Source organism: Macaca fascicularis, chromosome 8 (assembly GCF_037993035.2).
Source record: "Macaca fascicularis isolate 582-1 chromosome 8, T2T-MFA8v1.1".
In the NCBI taxonomy this organism is placed as follows: Eukaryota; Metazoa; Chordata; class Mammalia; order Primates; family Cercopithecidae; genus Macaca; species Macaca fascicularis.
In genome coordinates this window covers 18,660,012-18,684,583 of record NC_088382.1, presented here as the reverse complement: position 1 = coordinate 18,684,583, position 24,572 = coordinate 18,660,012, and the positions used below count along the sequence as shown (strand labels likewise).

Sequence of the window (24,572 nt, the reverse complement as noted above, 5' to 3'; positions counted from 1 at the left end):
CACTAATGTGAACTCTGCTACTAATGTAACAGCACATCAATTTCACTTTTACTTATGTGGCAAAGAGCTCCTAACATTCTAATACAATGACCACTAGGGTTTTTGACAATGTCGTAATTAATCTCTTCTGAAGAAAATTAAATTTACCATGGATGGGAGGGACACTGACTACAAACTGTTCCAATTTCCTCTAGTGCGGTTATATATTATTGCCATAGCAGTAGATAAACTTGAAAAAATAGTGTATGCACGTATATTTGATACGGTAGATACTAATTTTTAAAATCAACATTAAAGCGAACTTCATCCTTAAAAAAAGTAATATTGTGTGTGTGTGTGCGTATGTGTATATCTGACACAGGTAGTAAATTAGAAAGAATATATATTTTGAATTACAAACAGCATATTTTCCTACTAAATACTAAACATAATTTCTTATTCCTGAATTAAGCTGGATTAAACTTCAGAATATTCATGCTTACAAATTATACTTACCACTTGTCCATTGTGTGGGTTCTTATGAGCATATGGAGGTCCACGGATATGGTTCCACATCTGGCCAGAAGTCATAGCAAAGACTATACACTGAAAAACAGGGTGCAATATATCAATATGTAAACCAAAGAATACCAGAATAATGCATTTCTAAAAGACAATGGTCATCAAGAAACTACCTTTTAAAAATCATATATCAGCTCACCCATTTAAAAAATTTTCACTTATTAACTATGTGACTTTGAGTAAGTTACTTATTCTCCCTACATCTCAGATTCCATATCTATAAAATTGAGTTGCCAGCTCTGTTAAAGAAATATGTTAATGATTGCATCGGGTAACATATGTAAAGCATCTGACCTGGTGACAGGCAATCTGATATTATGTGCTCACCTGAGCCAGTCAGAAGCACAGATGACACGCTTGATGTTTTAGTGATATTTTAAAGGATATGATAATCATCTTCTATATCCTCTAAACATCATTCTTCTATTAGTTTGGATAACCAAAAGCCTACATTCTTGGATTATGGTACTTAAATCTCTGTTAAGTACCTAAATACTTTCAGCAAAGTGTACGACATAGTAAATTCAGAAGATGTTAAGAGATAGAAGAAATCACAAAAAGACACAGCCAGGAATAACTCACAGAGATTATATACCTGCTGGATGTATCAGAAAAAACTGTATTTGGAAAACTAATATTGAAGATCAAGGCATTGCAGGGAGGGTGGGCAGAGAATGTATAAACCAGAAGTCACAGTTCAATCAGTGTAACTGAGATGTCAGAATGTTTTGTTTAAATCATAAAATATTTTTAAGTTAATGAAATGGGACTCCTTTAGACCAAATATGTTCTCTAGGTCAAAATGGTACCTGGACTTCCTGATGTCCTGTATCTTGCCCAATCACTCCTTACTTCAGCTTCCTGGCTCTGATAGGCATTTGTACCAAAAACAGTACCACCACCACCACCACCACAAACACCAAAGACAAGAATGAGCAACATATAACTGGGAGTCTAAATGTTCTAGGTTAGCACAATTTTTAAAGAAGAAAAGGATACAAAAGGGAAGAAGTAAAGTGGGGCAAATAAGAAACAATATCTAAACCCAGAAAATACATTTGGATTGTGTTTTCTGCTTGGCAGCCAAAGTGTTGCAACAGATAATGACACAGCTTTAGAGGGGTTAATCTGAAGCCCTTTCTGACTTTCTTGAGAATAACTCTGAAATTAACTCAGACTTTTTAAAAGCCAGATTTGTCTTACAGACTAAGCCTAGGTTGGAATATTTTCTGAGTCAGGATTTTATAAAATATTTTCACTTAAACTTGGTAAACAGACTAGATAGACTATTAAGCCCAGGGTGAGCACAGAGAGTGATTCCCCATCTAAAAACATCAATTAAAAATTTGAAATTGTTATATGAGAGAAATAAATTCTATATTTAATGTATAAGAGTATCGTATCAGTAAATTTGGAGTATACATTAAAGTTGATTATTTATGCTATAAATATAACATAGTGTTTTAGGCAGACTATATTTTAAAATCCAGAAAAAGGAGCCAGACATGGTGGCATGTGCTTATAATCTCAACTACTCAGAAGACTGAGATGGGAGGATCCCTTGAGCTCAGGATTTCAAACCCAGCCTGGGCAACAGAATGAGCCCTTAAAAAAAACTGCAGGCCAGGGACAGTGGCTCACACCTGTAATCCCAGCACTTTGGGAGGCTGAGGCAGGTGGATCATTTGAGCTCAAGAGTTTGAGACCAGTCTGGGCAACATGGCAAAACCATCTCTACAAAAAAAATAAATAAATAAAAATAAAAATAAAAAATTAGCCAGGCATGGTGGCGTGCACCTGTAGTCCCAGCTACTCAGGAGGCTGAGGTGAGAGGATCATTTGAGCTGGGAGGTCGAGACTGCAGTGAGCCATGATCATGTGACTGCATTCCAGCCTGGGCAACAGAGCAAGACCCTATCTTAAAAAAAAAAAATCCAGGAAAAGATACATCTTGTGAGCAAAAACATTTATAGTATAAACAAATTACCTTTTGTTTTTAATAAACACTTGGTAATACTACAGTTTTATCTTTTTATGCCCTAACCCTTGTCACTAAAGCAACAGTAACTATGGTATATACCTTTGGTTTTGCTTTTATGTATATGTTCACTCCTTCTCTCCCTCCATTTACTGATTCCATAATATTCCAATACTGAATTACAAAAGCACATGGTGAAATATGTATTTTAGAAAGGAGGCACTAATTACAGTTTGGAGAATAGACTGGAGACATCAGTTTGGAGGCTGATGCATAAATACGAGAGACTACTGTGGTCTACTTCATGATACAGGTAACAATTGAGAGAAGCAGACATACAGGGCAAATATTTAATAGGTGGAGTCAGTAAGTTTTGGTGATTGAGTGATGTGATAGAAAATAAAAGAATCAAAACTAACCCCACTGTTTCTGATATGACTGGAGCAGCAGAGTAGTATGGCCCAGTGAGATACAGAGTGACAGAAGCATGTAAGTGAAAGGGAAGCAGGTTACAAAGATCTGGAGTTCAGTTTTAAAATGACTGATTCTAATGTGCTTTCAAAACATTCACTTCAAAAAACCACTGAGATGTCTACGAGACACTTGCATATACTGTTTAATAACAGTCATCTAGGAAAAAGCTATAGATTTGGGGATTGTGAGCACATAGTTGGTTACTATAGTCATAGGAATGGATGAAGTTGTTCTAGGACAGTAGGTAGGGTGGGAGAAGAAAAGCAGGCATAGAAAATAATCCCATAAGCTGGTTCATGAACAGCTGCCCAGGAAACTGGGACGCACAAGTCAAGAGAGTTAGAAAGAAAATGAAGAAAGCAGGTAAACTGGCTGAGCGTGGTGGCTCATACCTGTAATTCCAGCACTTTGGGAGAGTGAGGCAAGAGGATCGCTTGAGCCCAGGGGTGAGACCAGCTGGGCTAACATGGCAAAACCCTGTCTCTATAAAAAAAAAACACAAAAATTTGTTGGGCATGGTGGCGTGCACCTGTAGTCTCAGCTACTCAGGAGGTTGAGGCAGGAGAATGACTTGAGCCCAGGAAGTGAAGGTTGCAGTGAGCCAAGATCATGTCACTGCACTCCAGCCTGGACATCTCCTAAGGGCAGGGGGAGGGGAAGGAAGGGGGGAGAGGCAGAGACAGAGAAAGAGAGAGAAAGAGGAGGGAGAGAGAGGAGGGAGATGGAGGGGGGAGAGAGAGAGAGAGAGGTGGGGGGAGAGGGGAAGAAGGAGAGAGAGAGAATGAGAATATAAAAAGTCTTTCTTTGGCTATAAAAACATTTAACCAACTAAGATATTCACAAACAGGAGTATCTACCCAAGAACCTTCTATGCTCTTAAGACCTACCACTGGTATGTTTAAAGTACCTTGCCTAGAACTTTATTATAATAGTTGGGAATGGAGGCTTGTAAATTGTAATACTCAAGTTGCAGACGTATCTTCAGCACCTGTGCAACCTTGAGCAAGTCCATTGCTTTGGGCCTCAGTTTCCTATCTAAAACATTAGGATAATACTGGTATCAATCTTCCTAAACTGCAGGGGTTTTAAGTAGGTTAATCCATGTAGAGTACTTAAAAATTGCACACAATACACAACACATGCTCAATAAATATTATTATTATTCGAAAGCCCTCCACAATTTGCTCCCATACTCCTAAATGGCTCTATGTGCTAGCACGCCTTAACTGGCACTGCACTCTCCATTCAGGCCACTCTTCCTGCTTCCCCCTGCATCCATGATGGTAATGCCTGCATCCACATCTTGTTAATGCTATGTCAACCCAGTCAATCTTCTACTAAAACAGGGTTAACTCATGGCCCATAGATGGTTCTCCACAGAACCCTTCCAGTTTGTTTTATTTATTTAACAATTACTTACTGGAGTACTACTGTATACCAGACACTAGAGATGTAAGAATTAAGTAAAATCAAGAGGCTTCCCATCCTCAGCTAGAAATCTTGAATAAGTAGCATGTGCCCTGATATTTAAAAAAGATTCATTTATTCACTCAAGATACTATATATTTAAGAACTGATTTAGAAGCAGAGAATAAAGCGATGAACAAAAATATAAGAGAAAACTGTCATCAAGAAGCTTACATTCTACACGGAGGAAAAGAGACAACAGCAGTAGCAATACTAGTTATGGTATGTCACAAGTTTAAAAAATCATCTTAATACATGATTTATTCAAGATGCCAGGAAATGGTTTAATAAAACAAAACCAGGTTCAAACCTGGAATAACATGCAGAATCATTTGAAGTAGTGACAAATGTATTTATTCATACAGCTCTGGCACTTTTCATAAGAAACAAGAAAACAGTAAGTAACATGCACTTCTAAAATGCAAAACAGCCTAGGTTTCAGTTTATCAAAATTCTTATAACTGATGCATCCTTTTTTGGTTGTGACAACTGACATGTCACCATTTCACTACTTTCAGCAATCTGGAAGTTTTAGTTTTGCAATTAATCTGACTAAAATATTTTTATTTAACTATATTCATACAAAAAAGGCATGATTCATAGTTATAGCTAGATTAATTTTCACAAAACAAACACATCCTTGCGACTAGCTTTGAAGTCAAGCAAAGGAACGCTATCAGAAAGACAGGAGCTCTCCCGTGTCTCTTCCTAATCATCATCTACATAACCTGCCCAAGGTAAGGAACATTTTCTGGAAAATTCTGTATCACAGAGTATGTAAGTACTCAGCTTTAATAGATATAACCAAATACATTTCTCAGGAGGTTGAATGAAATTTATATTCCACATAGCGGTACATGAGAGATCCAGTTGATATCCATCTTCACCAATTATTGGTACTAGCTGTGTGCCTCTGTGTGTTTATTCTAGTTTTTCTGGTAGAGGCATGATAGTGTCACATTGTCATTTTATTTGCATTTCCCTGATTAATAAGGTTGAATACCTTTTCACATGTTTAGTGAAATTTGGACATTTTTGTAAAGTACCCAGCACGCCATTTACCTCTTTTAAAACTTGGTTGTCTTTTTCTTCTCGTTTTGTCAAGCTTTTTATATTTCTTGATACAAGTTCTTTGTTAAATGTATACATGGCAAATAGTCCTCACCAAAACATGAGGCCTGTCTTTCTTTTCATCTTATTAATCGTGTTTTTGACAAACAGAAGTTCTTAATTTTAATGTAGTTCAGTTTATCAATTACTGCTTCTATTATGGTTACCACTTCTTATGTTCTAAGAAATCTTTGCCCCCCCACCAATTATGGAGATACATATCCATACTTTCTTCTAAAACTGCTAAATGTTCACATTTTACTTTTAGATTCATGATTCCTCTTGTGTATGGTGGGAAGTAAAAGCTGAAATTCATCTTTTTCCCATATGGATATCCAGTTGGCCCAGCAATATTTATCAAAAGTGCTATACTTACTCATTGCACTGTAAGGCCACTTTCGTTACAAATCAAGTGATTTTATAGTGTGAGTATGTTTCTGGACTATAGATTCTGTTCCAGACGGCTTTTTGTGAAATAAATACCATAAGGCTTAAATATTAAAGATCTATAATAATTGTTGATACCCGTAAGTGTAAGTTCTCCAGCATTATTCTTCTTTAATATTGTCTAAACTACTCTATTCATTACCCGCTGCTAAAATCTCACTGTCAATTTCCACACCAAAAAATCTGCAGAAATTCTGCTCAAGATCAAGATGGGTATCTTTACAATGTTTAGTCTACCAATCCATTAACAGATTAACCTGCCATTTAAGTTTTTAAAAAATAATTTATTTGAATAAATTTTTCAGTTTTCAGTGTGCATATCTTTTATTAGATTGATTCAAGATTTTTTTTGATGCTATGACAAAAGATTTTTTAAAAACTTCTTTTATGATTCATTATATGAATTATGATTCACTATGTATTCATTAACCTTACTGAATTTATGAATTAGATCTAATTTTTTTTCTATATACAAAATCAAATCATCTGCGAACAAGGGCAATTTTATTTTTACTGGGATGTGTGTAGGTTTTTTGTTTTGGTCTCAATGCACTGCTCAGGGTCCCAGTAAAATACTCAAGAACAGGCATCTTGTATTATTCCTTATCTCAGGAATTTCAATAAGTTGCCAAATACGACGTTTACTGTACTTTTTTTTAAGTCAAAATAAGGAAATTTCCTTCTATTTTGCTTTTTCTCTTATTCCCACATAAGCACTGAACCTATTAAGTGCTGATATGCATATATCAAAGATGATATTTTTTTCTGTTTAACTATTAGCATAGAGAACTACACTGATAATTTTCATATAGTAAACCATCCTTGTATTAGTGAAATAACTTGACAACGTACTACCATTCTTATTTATTACTGTCTGTAATTTCTTTGTTTAGAATAAATGCATCTATATCCATGAGAAAGACTTGCCTATCAGTTTTCTATTTGTATATGTCCCTGTCAGATTTTAGAATCAAAGTTAGTCTTGCTTCAGAGAATAGAGGCATTTCCTCTTTATTTTATTCACAGAAAAGTTTACCTAAGATTAGTATTATTTCTTCTCAATTGTTTAGAAGAGTCATCATGGAATGAAAGTTTTCGCGATGGATTCAACTGCTTTAGCAATGGATTCAACTGTTTCAACAATGGATCTGATCCACACTGGAGTACGCAGACTTTCTCACTCTTCTCATGTTGGATTTGTTTACTGGTTTAAAGTTCAACTTCCTTGACATTGTCAACCTTAATAGTGATGTGTAATCACCCTAATCTAATTGGGGAATGTACTGAGCCATGGCTGGATTATGGCCCCAACAAAGTTCTGTCTACATTTGATCTCAGCCACTAAAGGTTTTCCAGCAAGAGACCAGTGGGTCCCAAATTGTAATTTCTAATTCACAAGATTGCAAAATACTCTAAGCTTTCCACTTGGGCATTTTATCCATTTACCACCAGCACATATCCCGAGACTTGAGACTTGTGAAGTTTCTACCAAAAACTCTGCTTATTTTTTTGCTTCTCCACAGAATCAGACACTCAGGTATCTAGTTTCATACAGCCTCGGAAATGGTTCTTTTTGAACTCTGGCTTCAGGACAAATGTGACACTAGACAATAATCCTGAAAGGAGCAAGAATAAAACAGCTACTCAGATATTTGTTGCAGTTAATTCAAAGAACACCTTCAAAGGTAGTGCTTTTGGAAGTATTTTGTTTTGTACAGTTGGGTTTTCTTTGAGAGTCACAAATACCACCACCTTGGGACACCAAGATTTTGGACATATGTTCATCAAAGCATTTGTATGTTACTGATGTACATATCTGATTGACCTTCCCCACTACACATGTAAGGTCCCTGTGGGCAGGGCTCATGTGCTAGTCTTTTTAACTTGTCTTATCTTTGTATCTCCACATGGTTCTTCACAGATTTTGATACATCGTAGCTTTCAAACTCTTGTTGAATGGTCAATAAATGAATAAACATGAAAAACATAGAAAAGGTAAATGCACTGAAACAAAGAATCACTATTCTAAGACTGATCAATATGTGAATATATAAGATTTCTAGAAGAAAAATGTACTAGTCCCAGCCATGACCTACAATGCTCTAAGTAACAGTGAAAAAAACAACCATGTTTTACAACGTCCTTAAACCTATTTATTCATGTAACTTTCACTCACTCAACAAATAATTAACACTTTCTACATGCGAGGTACAATTCAAAATGCTGTGGCTCCATGTGCAAAACAGATACCAATCCTTACACCTCACTGTAGTCGGAGAACACTTACTTTCATATAAGTCGGAGAACACTACATTTATATAATAGGCAAGCATCCAATAAACACAACTGAACACAACCATGTGTTATCTTTCTCACATCTAGAGGTTTCCACAGCCCTGTGGTGAGCTGAGAACACCACCGGCTCAAGGCACCCACCTTTAAGCGTCTATTGTCCTTGTTTTTCAAAACAAACTGCTCAGATCCCACAGTTCTCCAAAGGCTCAAGATGTTCACACTCACTTCAACTACAGCAACTTTGCTTTTAACTATTCTATACAGTGAACTTTCATAAGGGATTTGGTTTGGGGAAAACATTTCACATTGTATTTTAAAAAGAAAAATAACCATTATATGCTTTCAACACGTTGGGTTCATAATTATTTCACAGATTTCCACTATGCAGTTGATATAGCTTTACAAATCAAAAGTTTTCATTTTCTTCTGCAAAATACAAAATTTAAATATGACCCCGAGCTAATCTGAAGGTATCTTCATCAGCTGAATATTAAAATAAACTGCTAGTGAAAGTGAAATTTTTAATGCTAACTATGCAGAAAATATGTAATATCCTATACACATTTTATACAATCCTTTGTTTTTAAAAATATAAAAATGTTTTTAAGTAATTTAATGACATTATTTAATAAACAGGTGGTATAAATCAGCAGAGTAACAGCAGACATGCAAATCAGTGAATTTATACACTATGCATTTCTACTGTTCACAAGTGAATTATTTACTGTTGATTTTTTATAACTTGGTTTCAGTGTTAAACAGAAATACTATCATTATTTCTTTCATTTAAACTCAATCGATATACTGCATTCGTTACAGAAAAAAAAAAAAGGTGGGAAGTATCTTTACAGTCATTTCAGCAACAGCAACAGAAAAAAAAGCTTAAGTCTTTAATTCCATGGAAAGGAAATTATGCATTGAGGATAACAATTTCAACAAGTATTTATAACCCCTATTGAGTTGGATTAAGGAGATGAGCCGTGCACGAAGTGTAGTAGATCCATGCATCGAACTTTGCAGTGAGGCTTATTCAATTGTGACTTTATATTAAGATAAGCAAAGACTCAGCCAACAACATTCAAATGCTAAAATCTATCCATATATGAGTAATTTTAAAATGTACTTTGAGTTACTGAGGCCAATGCTTCCTCTTACTACAGAAAATTAAGAATTAGATATATTAAGTATATCCTAAAAATACACGAATTCATTTAATTTTCTGTTTTCCTAACTCTACACAAATGGCTACACATAGAAATACCTGTTTGCAAAAACCATAACCAACTCCAAATGGCCAAATGACATAGTCGCCTGATGAGCAAAACTGTCTGGGGCCATCCAAAAACAACATTACTTTATTGAAAAAAAAATATCAGAAATTATTTGCTTCTCATTTTTAAAGAGAACAAAATAAAGATCATATGTATATAATAAAAGTTATGTAATTTTATTCAAATAAATTTGGATGAAAAAAGACCCTTTTCTATCCCCATCTGAACTCAAAGTCATCTGTAGCTTTGAATGGTCACAAGAAATAAATTTCTACTGATAAATCACAATGAGTACATGCCAAAGTACCTTTCATGAATGTAAATATTGTATAATGCTGTATAGTAATCTCCAATGCTCAAGATTTCAAAAAAATTAATTAAAATGACATAATTTATTTGGGGCAACAGAAACATGAGGGTATATGAATCATCCTACAATACACAGTATTAAAAGGTAGAAAACAGCTTCTATCCTACGATGATTTACTGTGATAATAAGGTTGTGTTATTAGATTATTTTAATGATGCTTTATCTTTCATGCTTTTAGAAGCACATCCTTAGGATATTTTCCTGGGTTCAAAATGAATGTTACTACTTATCCTACTAATATTTTCTGGCTTAAAATGACAGTAACCTATGAAGACCTTTAGGTTGCCATGAAGACCTTCATTATGGGCTACAAAACATACTATTTTAACTCATTTTGGTTCCAAGTCAATATTGTTTTCCCAAGACCATAAACTACGTATCTATGCTACAATCTTTGAAATTATGTACTAGTATATTTCAATATTTTACTCAATAATTCTACCTTAAATTTATCATAAAGCCAGTAATGTATATGCTTATTGTCCATCATCCTCCATGTTTAGGGGGTGAGGGAAGGCAGAAGGGAGTGAAAGCAGAACCAATCAATGATACATATTCTGTTCCACAAACAATCATCAGGATCTATAAATAGTAGTTAATAAAAATTTTTCCCCCTTAGAAAGCATGAGACCAGGAAGATTTAGTTATGAATACCTGTAGCTCTTTTTTAAAACTCAGAACCAGGAAATTCTAACATATATGTATGTTTTAATATTTGTAGATATTGCTTTGCAATATATTGCAATATACTGCAAATTTAATCTCATTGTTAAAATATATTGCAAAATAATATATTTGTACATATTACTTCCATATATTAATATTTACATATATTAATTTCCTATTTCAGAAAATTGCAACCTTTCTGTCTCCATCCTACACCCTAAAGCATATAACTTCCTCTGCCTCAGCATACACTTCATTCTTATCCTACCTTTAAGTCACATACAATAAAATAACACAGTAAAAAAAGAAAAAAAAAATACCAGCCTTAGAATACAGTCTACCCAGGACTAAGTGTTCGTAATAGTAAATAATTTTCCTTGGAAGTACTTTTGTATAGGTTAAATGATTAAAAGACACCACTGCTAACTGTACCTAGACTTGTTCTTTACTAAAAAGTTAGCATGGGGCTAGAGATTCTGTAGCAGACATTTCTCTCATTCATTTCCCTTCCTTTGAACACATTTTTTTTGTTGTTCTATGGAAGTTATCTACTCTTATATGGTTCATTACTGTTTCCTTTTAAGAGCTGTCCTTTTACTGTCCAGTCAAAGGCTTTCATCAGAGTTTGTGTAAGTCAGATGACAATATTTTGGCAAATTTAAAAATATATATATTTTTTCCTTACTTTCAAGGAAAAATGAGATATTAGTTATTTTAAATAGGCAAATGTTTGAGAATCTGAATGAATAGGGCAGCATTTTGGACAGTCTCTTAACTTTCTAAGGAAACCTCAAAAGTAGGATAAGAAAAATTGCATATGAACAAATTCAGTTTTTCAATTTATAAGCAACAATCAAGTTTGGTGGTGATGGTAATGGTGGTGGTATCAGGCAGAAATGGTAAAGAAGACCCAAAGTACATATTTATATATACATATATGTAATATAAATTATATAATATAAATTATATACATAAAATATAAAATGTAATTTATATATTATATATTTAATCTCATTGTTTAAATAATTTAAAGAGTTTCCAAAGACTATCAAACAGAAGTATTTCTGTATTAATGAGAAAAACTGGAAGAGATGCAGAAAAGTATTACAAAAGTTGTTTAACACTGTATTATCAGGGTAGTGTTTTAAGACACATTGTTTGAAAACATGTCTGTTCTCTGCAGCCTGTTATTGACTTCTAAAAGGCTGTGACTGGGGAGCAGGCATACCTGCCAAGATATCTTGGAATTTATCTTCTTCCATGCCAAGTTAATTCACTGTCCAAGATTCACAGTAAAACAGCAAAATAATAATAATAAAAAATATGTATAACATAGCAGAGGTTTTCAAGAAAATTGATCAACTGAAGTATTTAACATCTATATATCATTATAAATGTTCCTCTATGAATTTATTTGCAGTCATAATGGCTCGTTGTATCTACTGAGTAGAATGACCAACATATAAGATACATGTCCAGATTTAAAGAAGCCCAGCTTCGTGTAAACAATACTTGCAATCAGATGAGTAAGATCAAATCCCAGTTCAATCGCTTTCTAGCTATGTAAGCTTTTGCAAGTTGAGATTACTGAATCTTTGTTTCCTTTCTTATAAATGAGGCCAATATAAATTCCTCTGCGCAGTTACGAAGCATACCCCAAAGAAGAAAGAGATCCGTAAAGAGTAATGCCAATTATTACTAGCTTACAATGCAATAGCTCTGGGCCTCTTCTTGAGGAATAAGAATAATGTAAGTATGTTAATGTTATTTGAATGTAATTCAGAGATGAGACTGTATCAATTTTTGGTAGACTAAAGCAGTGACAAGATTTGATGTGACATTAACTCTTAAATACCAAAGAAGTTTTAATTTTCCAGCGACACAGTGAAAGTACTACATTTTTACCAAGAAACCTGGGAGGCTTTACTGAGTGAAGCAACTTGAAAACTAGCATGGAAAAAAGCCAAAACATTTTTTAATTTAATGACTAAGGTAATTAAGGTCACCTGTAGTGTCCAATAACTTTAAATACAGTACAATTAATTAATCCGTTTTAACTCATTCATCAAAAATGAGAAAACAACATTAAGACATTTTCCTTTAAAAAAATCTTATCTTCCTTGCTCTGAAAAGGCCAAACATCTAATTTGTATTTGACTATCTACTAGAAAGCCACAGAGGTTCTGTCTGAATTTCTAAGCTCTAGGTATTACTGCAGAAAATGAAATTGCTTCAAGGTGACTCTTGCCTGGGCGGCTTCTCAGTCTGTCCTATCACTTCCAACTTAGTCATCAAGACCCCTAATTTTTTGGTAAAAATAAAATAGGAACGATGAAGAGCTACTGCCAGAAAGCAAAAGAAACAAACTGACAATTAGCTGTAAAAAATCTATTATGTTATTATAGATATAATACATTGTATGTAGTTATAATACATATCTTTAATATAATAACATTTTTATTATTATATTACAGATAATACTTATCTATAATAGATATACATTGACATAATATATAACGTATTTATCTACATATATTTATCTAGTCTCAATTTCAACATTCTTTTCATAAATATTTCATACATTTTCTGTTAGATTTATTTTTAAGTACCTTACATTTTTCCTTCCTATTGTGAAAGAGATTTTATTTTCAATTATACCTGAACTGTTTTGTGTATAAAATCCTAATGATTTTTGTCTAGTGGCTGTGAGCTGGGAACTGCTGAACTCTAATGTCATCTCTTCCCCCTCCTACCTTGCCATCACTGCTGTAGCCCCACACAACTGTAGTTCTCCGAATATCCCAGGCTTCACTTATGTTGAACACTTGGCCTTAACGACTTTAGAATTTCATTTTGTTCTACAGAATTCAGCTCTTGTCACAGTCTGGGAAGCCTGTCATGATTCCCTTTACTCTAGGTTAGGTTTCTTTCCTGTGTGTTCCTACAATACTTTGTTACTTACTGCCATGATAGCACACATAACCTTATACTCCATTTGTTGATTACTCTGTATCCCCAGAATGCATTTCTCATACGCAGAGTGTATTTCTCAACTTTATATCCCCAGTATCTAACAAATATCAGTCACATAGAAGATACACAAGAAACAGTTGTCAGAAAAAGAACAGCTGAATAAGAAATTCAGAAATAGCTGAATTTCCAAACCACTTGCAAATTACTCTGAGCTATTAATTCTGATCAAGTCTTACCATATCTATAGATGTATTCAACATGTATTTATTTAGCACTTGTGCAAAGCACAGAGGGACAGTACCTTTTAGCAGTGAAAAGTTGAAGGAAGATAGCATAGTTTTGGCTGACAGAAAACTCAAACTACATTATCCAAGTTCTAAAAAGTTACTTCTCTTTCAGACTTGAGTTCTATTATAGTTATAATCTGGCTCATTTTGTTAATATTATACAACTTACACTATTATACAAAGAATAGGAAACAAACAAACAAAAAGCACAATGTATTAACATACCAGAGACACCATGGCCCAACCAGTCTTGTTATAGATGAACTCCAAGTTGTTCCTTCTCAAATAAAGCAAACCTCCAACAAGCGACACTAACAGGGCCAAAGCAATGGTACCAGAGTAGTTGGGTGGTCTGAAAACCCGAATCTGCAAAAATGCAATGAAAATTTTAAAAGTGAAAGAAAAATAAAATTCTTCTCTTGATCATATTCCAGTCCTCGTAACTTTCAACACAGAGAACTCAGAAACATGCCATCCAAATTTTCACATGTGGCACTAGCACTACTTACATTCTGAGTCGAAGATATATGCCTTAAAACATAATGGCTATATAAAATGACTTTGCACTTCCCTGTTGACTAACAATGCTGAGCATCTTTTCATGTACTTATTGGCTATTTGTATCTTTTCCATGAAGAAATGCCCATTCAGATCCTTTGCCCATTTTTAATTGGGTTTTCTCTTTTTAAGTTGTAAGAGTCATATATATATATATATATATATATATATATATGCATACAGATAGACATACCAGCTATAAGTATTTTATAGAAAAATTATTTGCAAATATTTTCCCCCATTCTGTGGGCTACTTTTTTGATGGTATCCTTTAAAACATGAAGACTATCTTTAGAAATAGGTCTAATTGGTCTGAACTCATGACTTCTAATGTGTATACCTATCTTGGTTCCAATAACATTCCCTACTAAAAGAAAGCAGGACTCCTAGAAGAGATGACTAACTGAGTGCTGGGCAAAATAGATAGGTAGATATGAAATGAGCCTGGAATAAATTGTTATGTCATAAAATAAGAAAATACTTAAAAGAAAAATGATGGAAAGATGTCACAAGAGCATAGGGGCCAGCATGAAGAGGCTCTCACTAGTCAAATCTAGAACAATTTTAGTACCAAAATAGTTCAGAATAGCAGTAAATTACAAACCACCAGAGGAAAAACATGTCTTGTATTCTTTTACAAGACATCAATTAGGTGCAGCCAGGACAGATGACATAGGAGATCAGATGAAAACAAGGTTGATTATACTCACAGGTCTCCTGGAAACAAGAGGCATGCTACGCCATACAGGGTCACATGGGAGAGACACCAGAGTGCTCAGGTGGCAGAAGATACAACTGAAGGGAAGTTAAGCCACCCTCGTTTTTGGAGTTTGCATAGGAAAGGCAAGGCAGGGCAGAGTAAACACTTTAGGATTTACTAGTTTAAATAATTTTGGTGGGCTGTGGGCTATAGGAGTGGTCTCTAGTTGTCTGGTACCTGGCCCTGAGATGATTAAGGCAGAGGAATATTGTGTCCTAGGGTGTACGGACCAGAGACAGGAAGTGTGGCTATGGACTGGTTAGTAGTATATCAAAGACTTATTCCTGGCTGGGCTTGTTATCTTTAGGAACTGGCTAGCCCCAAGAGAGGTACACTCTCCCCAGCCGGAAAGATTTTTTAGAATGTCAAATCCAAAATACTCAGAAAACACAATTCATAAGTTCATACCAATGACAGATAAATTAGATGATGGATGGATGGATGGATGGATGGATGGATGGATGGATGGATGGATAGATGGAGTGGGACTCTTACAGTAGAATGCTGAGGGCCAAATACAAATATGAAGAAAGAGCTAGAATTGGAATCATCATTTTGTAACCATAATGGTAAAAACTGTGTCACGCAAGAATCATCAATGTATGCTCAATCGAAAAGAAAATTTTGAAGGAAGAGGATATCTGCATGATCTTAAGGTATCTCCACATAGATAGCTTATTACCAAGAAAAACAGTAATTATACCACAAAAAAATGGGAAACATCTTGATATTTGAAATTCATATCACCAGTGAAGGACAGATGGACATTACGTGCTTATTGAGGTGATTAAAACAAAACAGGACCTATATAGTATTATACTCAAGGATGCATGAGCAGAAGTCAATCATGAACAAACATGAGGCAGAACAAATAAGGATCACTCTATTTAAAAAGTAGCAAAGGACTATATTCTTCAAAGTGTCAATGTTTTTTTTTTGTTTTTTTTGAGACAGTCTCGCTCTGTCGCCCAGGCTGGAGTGCAGTGGCCGGATCTCAGCTCACTGCAAGCTCCGCCTCCCGGGTTTACGCCATTCTCCTGCCTCAGCCTCCAGAGTAGCTGGGACTACAGGCGCCCGCCACCTCGCCCGGCTAGTTTTTTGTATTTTTTAGTAGAGACGGGGTTTCACCGTGTTAGCCAGGATGGTGTCGATCTCCTGACCTCGTGATCCGCCCGTCTCGGCCTCCCAAAGTGCTGGGATTACAGGCTTGAGCCACCACGCCCGGCCAAAGTGTCAATGTTTTTAAAGAGAAAAGATAGGCTGTAGAAATATTCCAGATTTAAAGAAGCTTAAAAGACATGACAATTAAACAAAATATCTCACTCTAGATCAAATCTTGTACTGACGGGCGAAAATGTAAAGGATATTACTAGGTCGCTTGACAAAATTGTAATATGGGTAGTGGTAGCTCAAATAAAAGTAATATGTAAATGTAAACCTATGAAGTTGATAACTGCTTTGCTTATTTCTTTCAAAATGCAATTCACCCTAATTTTTTTCAGAAAGAAAAAACTGTGTATATGTGTCTGCATGTGTGGAGAGGTAAAGAGACAATGGGGGTAGCAGGGATAATGACAATCACAAAGCAGATGGAATAAAATGTTAACAATCACTGAACCTAAATAAAGGATATACATTGGCGTTATTTGTACTGTTTTCATTTCTAAAACATTTTAGAAATTATTTCCACATATAGTTTTTTGGGTTGTTTTTTTTTTATTTTTTAACAAACGTTTATCGACTAAATGTTTAAGTCTGCTAGGGAGACAGGTTTGAATAATTTCTGATTAAAATTTAGTATTTCTTATAAGGAAACAATAGTACCCTTCAAATATTACTCAATGTCTTGCACCAACTAAATGATACATTGCACAACAAAATATTTGCCAAATCATTAAAAAAATGACAGAATTAGGAAATAAGTTTAGTCACCAAAATGTCATTAAAACCAATGATACAATTTTACAATGACTGTGGTACCATATGGGCGATTACCACCTTGACTCAGAATAAATGTGTTTCTACCTTATAGTAAAAATTAATGCTTCTGTATTACTGCTTGCATGAACATACTTTTAAAATAACTGGCTCCAATTGTTTACTGTCAAAAACAGTTGTGAGAGTAGGGAAAACATGGTCATAAAACCTCCAAGTAAGTATCAACTATCATCAACATTTAGGTTCATTTCCTTCCATAATAAATTGTATATGTCTATCTATACTCATATTTACCCTTTACAACAAACTAATAGATCATACTATTAACTAATACTATTTTTCTAACCTACTTGGAAGCTTTTTACACCTTGAGCTTCATTCTAGGTAAAATATTCTTGTAAATCATTTTTTGGCTATGCCATAGTATATTTACTTATTCTTATTTTTAGACATTTGATTCATATCCAATTTTTCCCAATAAAATGAGTATTATTTTCAAAATTTCTATGGATAAAAATTGAAATCATCCTTGATAGCATCCTTAGGTTAAATTCGTAGAGGTGGAATTGTTAAGCTATATTATATAAAGACATGACACATGCTATTAGTATGGTTACACCAATTTATAGTCTCAAAAGCAGTAAATCTGAGTAGATATTTTCCCATATAGCTTTAAGGTGGCTATTAACCTTTTCTCTTTGCCCAAAAGATAGATAAAAATTATATATCTTGCTTTTTAATTAGAATTTCCTTGATTACTACCACTGAAACGTTTCAAATATGTTTTTTAGCCTCTGAAATTACCTTGTGCTTAACTCCTGTACTTTTTAATGGCTTTTAAAAGATCAATGAACCATTATTTTAAAAACCATCTGAATACACCTAACAGTCCAAGTTCAACTTATCATTTGCAGTGATTGAACAGAGTTTTCTCTATGCAAGGAGAAATAATGATAGAGAAATTCAAAAATATTAGTGTAGCCTTATTAAAATGTTCCAAACAAACAAACGAACCAGCCAATTATTAAAACTGCAGGGAATAAAAACGTACATGAACATCCGTTCTGTCAGCAATCCACTTTGCTAGTTGTTCAGCTGCAAATCCAATTCTTTGGAGGTCAAAAGTATCAGCTCTCTTGGGTCTGCCTTTTGGAGGAAAATGCATGAATGTAGGAGCAGAGTTCATGTTGAGCTGTAAAACATGAGGAAAAAAATACTAAATATAGTATCATCCCCACATTATAGATCATTAATCCAACATTTTATGCTTTTTCTGTAGAAATTTGGGGAAAACAGCATTTATTATGAAAATCCAAGTGGTTTTCCAGAGGTAAATTTCTGTTTTTATTTATCTTAATTCACTACTGGATGAAAAAGAACTTGTAAATTTGACTAAGTTATCTGAATCCTCACATTTAACATACATCATTCATACCATGCATTATATTCTCTATATTTTATAAGTCATTTCATTCTTTTTCCTTTCTTGAATTCTATAATTAGGGTAAAAAAAGTGTCTGAAAGTGCAAAGTAGAAATATAGCAATTTGGTATTACATGAATTATTTCACTTCCTAAGCAGTTATTTTTAAAAAGTACTGGAATTCGTTTTAAAAAAATAAGCATATTATGGAATTAATTTCCAACAAACTACAAGTAGATTGAATTCCCTATTCGAAATGTAAAAGACTTTATTTTTTGTGTAATGATGATGACTATGAAAGAGAAACCAACATTTCTGCTCTAAACAAGTTAAATTTACCAGAGAATGAAGAAGAAATCCTCAATAACACTCTTCTTCCGCTCAATTTGTCTATTAACTCAACTGTCTTAAATTGGTTATATTTCAGAAATATTTTCTACAAGTAATTTCTATTCGAAAAGTATACTAAACAGAACACTACCCTAATATAAATGGTGCTTATTTAACAATATAATATCTAAAAACATGTATCAGGTTAATTTGCAGTAAGGAATAAACTACAAATATATATATATATACGAATAAAATTTCTGTTGCCCAGGAATTACCAAAAAAAGGTTTTAAAATGAAAGGCCAAGAGATTTTTCAGCCCTTGACTTGCAACATAGTTCAGTATTTTCTAATAATGAAAACAAAAATCAATATATATATATTAGATCACAGTTGACATCAAGCAAACGATACAACAGTAAAAGCTTAGCTCCCCATAACAACGAAGTTTAATAACCAAGGATATACTCAAGACCAAAACAGGTCTTGCCCTATAAATGAACTGTAGCTACAGCAGTCATATTTACAAGACAGCTCCAAATCATTTTATAGAGCTTCACACAACTTAGCACAAACAAGCTGAATACCCAAAATAAATGGCTCTATATCAAAAATTTCTCATTTTTACTACTGCAAATGCAATCAAATTTCCATTACTTACCTCCATGTTATCTACATTAGTACTCTTCAAACACTACTGCTAAAGATTAATAGTTGGTCCATGTTTGCTATGGTTTGAATGTTTGTCCCCGCCAAAACTCATGTTGAAGTCTAATTGCCATTGTAGCAATATTAAGATGTGGGAACTATAAGAGGTGATTAAGCTATGAGGGCTCCACTCTCATGGGTGGGATTAGTGCTACTATAAAAGTGCAAGTTGAGCGTCCTCTTGACTCTGTCTCACACTTTCACCTCCTGCCATGTGATGATGCAGCAAGAAGTGCCTTGCAAGATGCTGGTAGTTAAATATTGGACTTTCAGCCTCTAGCATTATGGGAAATAAATTTCTGTTCATTACAATTATCCAGTCTCAGGTATTCCGTTATAGCAGCCCAAAATGGACTAGGACAAACGCTGGTCTCAGAGGCAATGGATGCTGCTACAACAAATACCTGAATAGGTGAAAATGGTTTTGGAACCAGATAATGGGTAGAGACTGAAAGAATCTGGAGAAGCATACTAGAAAAAGCCTAGGTTGCTATAAATGGATCACTAAGGGTGATTCTGGAGTGGGCTCAGAAGAAGAGGGAAGCTGCAGAGAAAGTCTAAACATCTCAGATATTTAAGTGGTTACAATCAGAATGCTGGTAAGAAATATGGACAGTAAAAGACATTCTGATGAGGTCTCAGATGGAAATGAGAAACAGGTATTGAAATCTGGAAAAAAAGACCATACTTGTTACAAACTGCAAAGAACTGAGCTGAAGTGTGTCTGTGTCCTAGGACTTTATGGAATGCAGAACTTAAAAACAATGAATGAGGATATTTGGCAGAAGAGATATCTAAGCAGCAAAACATTCTGGATGCAGTATGGCTTATTTCAAATGCATATAAAATACAAGAAGACAAAAACTATTTAAAGACATACTTTATAATTAAAAGGGAAGCAAAACATAAAGATTTGGAAAACTCCCAGTCTGGGTATGTAAACAATAAAAAACATGTTCAGGAGAGAGTATCAAGAATGTGGCCTAGGGACTATTTATAAGGAGATTAGCAGAAATGGAAAGGAAGCCAGGTATTACTCATCAAGACAATGGGACAAAGACCCTGAAGGCATTTCAGAGCTCTTCAGGGGAAGACCTAGGGTATCTACGGGGCCTCAAAGCTCACTGTTCAGAGCCACTTGGGGTGTCCACTCCCTGCATTCTAGTGTAGTTCTCCTCAGCTGCCCTCACCATGGATCAAGTAGGCCCAAGTGTTGCTCAACCCACTACTCTGGAGGGTGCAAGCCATGAGCCTTGGCAGCATCCATAAAGGGCTAGCTCTGCAGGTGCCCAGAATGTAAGAGCTGAGGAGGTATGTCTTCCTTCACCTAGATTTCAAAGGACTTTGCGGAGAGCCCAAGAGCCCTGGTAGAGACCTGTTGCAGAGGCAGAGCCATTGTAAAAAATCCCCCTTAGTGGATCTACGGCAGCAGGGCCTCTGCTGAAACCCCAAACTATAGAGCCAAGAGCATGCAACACCAGCCTGGGAGAACTGCTGTGTGGGCTTGGGCCTCGCAAAGCTATAGGGGTGGGGCTTCCCAAGGCCTTGAGGGCTCAACCTTTGCCCCAGTGTGCCCAGATGATGGCAGGTGGAATGAAAAAAAATTAATCTCCAGCTTTAAGATTTAATAGCGTTTTCCCAATCGGGTTTTGGGCTTATTTGGAGCCAGTTACCCCCTTTTTTTTTTGCCTATTTCTCCCTTTAGGAAGGGAATGTCTATTCGATGCCTGCTCTACCATTTTGTTTTAGAAGTAGATAATTTGTTTGATTTCAGATACACAGCTCGAGGGAAATTTGCCTCAGGATGAATCATGTCCTGAGTCTCATCTGTATCCGATTTTGTTAAGACTTGGGACTTTGGAATTTTGAGTTGCTGCTAGAATGAGTTCAGACTTTTGACAGTATTGGGACAAAATCAATGTATTTTGAGTGTGAGAAAGACATGAGTTTGGTGGGGCTAGGGGCAGAATATGATGGTTTGAATGTTGTTTACTCATTGTTTGAATGCAAAACATTCAAACCATCATATTCTGCCTCTGCCCTCCCCACAAACTCCTGCTGAATAAATTAGCCAGTCTAAGGTATTCTGTTGTAGCAGAACAAAATGAACTAAGACAATGCTCAAGCAGTTAACCCTTCCAAAGGGATTCCGAGGTAATCTTTTCATCGCTTCTTTCCTTTCTCTTCATTCCTTTACCACAACTTTTAATTATTTCTATAGAATTTAGATTTAACCAACTTATGCAAAAATAAGGTGGTTTTAGGAAGGGGGAATGCTACACACCAGTATTATTGCTAATGTTATGTAATAGTAATAAGAACTATTTAGCATATACTTATGCATCAGGCACAGAGCTAAACAGCTACATATATTAGTGTTAGCAGTGGTGAATCCGTAGGGGTCTGCAGCAACTTAATTCCTGCCTCCTCAAAGGAATCCGAGGGTTATAAAGCAGAGTGAGAGGCTGAGGCAAGTTTTAGAGCAGGAGTGAATGTTTATTTAAAAGTTTTGGTGCAGGAATAGAAAGAAGCGCACTTGGAAGAAGATCAGGTGGGCAACTTCAAGACATCAAAGTGCACTGTTTGGCCTTTGACTTGGGGTTTCATACACTGGCATAACCCCAGGGTTTGTCTCTTCTCCCTTGACTTTTCCTTTTGGGTGGGCTATGTGCCTGCACAGTGGCTTGCCAGCACTTGGGAGGGGCCGTATGCAGTGTGTTTACTGAAGTTGTGCGCATGCTCGTTTGAGGCATTTTTCCCTTACTAGTCGAGTGCTCCCAGAGGCAGGTCATATAACAGTTAAACGCCACCATTTTGTCTTAGTGCGCATGCTTGAGCCTGCTTAAGTCCTAAGATCTCATCAAGAAGCGGCTGATCACCATCTTCAGATGTTTTCTATCTACTGGGAGATTGCCTTTCATAGCAGCCAGCTGCAACCAATTATTATTTTAGCAAGACAGTTTAACAATCACCTGATCATCAAATGATGGTCACCTGACATCCTGGGGTGAGGGACCCTCTCCTGCCCTGCTCATGTCTGCGTAGCTACCTACTCTAACGCTAACATCTTATTTTCATCTTCCCAATAGTCTTATGAGAAAGGTAATATTATTTTCCCTCTCTTACAGATGAGTAGAGGCATATAAAAATAAAGTGATTTACCAAAGGTCATACAGCAATGAAGAAGTAAAGCTGGAAGATGAACTCAGGTTTTCTGACTCTAGACACTTCATTACCAGGATATCATAATACCTTCTGAACTCTACCTCCATTTAATGAAAACTTTTTTTTGAGATGGAGTCTTGCTGTGTCACCCAGCCTGGAGTGCAATGGCACGATCTCGGCTCACTGCAACCTCCACCTCCTGGGTTCAAGCCACTCTCCTGCCTCAACCTCCCCAATAGCTGGGATTACAGACATGCACCACCACGCCTGGATAATTTTTGTATTTTTAGTAAAGACGGGGCTCTCACCATGTTTGCCAGGCTTTAACAATATTTTTTTCATAAACCTTTTTTAATAAGTTCATTAGAAGACTGATTTGAAAACACAAGCTCCTGCAATACAGTATAAACATCATACAGATTATAACATATAACATGCATATATAACATATATAAAAATATGTCTCTAATGTATATAGGGGCCGGGTGCGGTGGCTCACGCCTGTAATCCCAGCACTTTGGGAGGCCGAGGAGCCTATTATATATAAATTATATATAAAAATTATATCATATATAAATTATATATAAAAATTATATCATATATAAATTATATATAAAAATTATATCATATATAAATCATATATAAATTATATCATATATAAATCATATATAAATTATATCATACATAAATTATATATAAATTATATCATACATAAATTATATATAAATTATATCATATAAAAATATGATTTAATAGTCAGTTGGAAAAAAATAAGGTCTGGAGATCGAGACTATCCTGGCTAACATGGTGAAACCCCATCTCTATTAAATATACAAAAAATTAGCCGGGCGTGGTGGCAGGCACCTGTAGTCCCAGCTACTCAGGAGGCTGAGGCAGCAGAATGGCATGAACCCAGGAGGCGGAGCTTGCAGTGAGCCGAGATCGCACCACTGCACTCCAGCATGGGTGACAGAGCAAGACTCCGTCTCAAAAATAAATAAGTAAATAAAAATCATATGTCTCTAATGTATATAATAAGTGTTACATGGCCCTGTACATCAGGAGTCTATCTTACTCCATTCTCCCAGCAGTGGGCTTCCATGTAATGGACGTTCATTAAACTGAACAAAGCACACAGTTACCAGTTCCTTCTTTCTTCCCTGGGCTTCTCCCATCCCATACTTTGTTCATGTTCGTTTCTCTCATGGATACACAAGAGACATCTACAGAAACCACGTCAATACAAAACTATAAAGCTGAGCGTCCCCATCTTCCTCACTCCCCACATGAAAACTATCAGAAAATCCATACGAAGGCCTCATGTGGTAAAACTTCAGAGGTGCTTAAAAATTCATACAATTCAGTCCTTTTTCTTAATTAAAATACCCAATTCCCCAAGGCTACCCACAGCAGAGCACAACATAGACCTATTTCCTAGCTGAGCGCTCCTTCCAACACACCATGTTCATTAACCCACTGGCCTGTCATCAGACACCTAGCCTCAGCCATTCCTATGGGAATCACATATAATTGAAGCTACTTTCCCAGTAAGTCCCCAAAGAGCTAGAAATTACCAAGTTTCTGCACTTGTTATTAATATTATCTTCAGACACCACATTACTGCTGACAGTGCTTTAAAACATCAATTTAGAGACAGTACTTCAGCAAAATATGATTTAATAGTCAGTTGGAAAAAAATAAGCATTAAAAATATTTTAGTGTTTCTCAACTGAAGCAAAACATATACTTCTCCATTGTTGTAGATTAAAATTCCTCATAAAACTCATTAACT

General features: G+C 35.4%; 1 protein-coding gene across 10 annotated transcripts in view; it reads right to left on the bottom strand.

The window, feature by feature from the left end:
• Window positions 1–24,572, bottom strand: part of TUSC3 (tumor suppressor candidate 3) — a 435,781-nt gene that overhangs the window by 187,058 nt on the left and 224,151 nt on the right. For all 10 annotated transcript variants that reach the window (XM_074000326.1, XM_065518907.1, XM_074000325.1 and 7 more), the window contains 3 exons: window positions 18,207–18,347; window positions 14,125–14,265; window positions 496–585 (listed from right to left, as the gene is read on the bottom strand). In XM_074000326.1, the coding sequence (XP_073856427.1) occupies window positions 496–585; window positions 14,125–14,265; window positions 18,207–18,347 (372 nt within the window). The remainder of the gene's footprint in view (window positions 1–495; window positions 586–14,124; window positions 14,266–18,206; window positions 18,348–24,572) is intronic.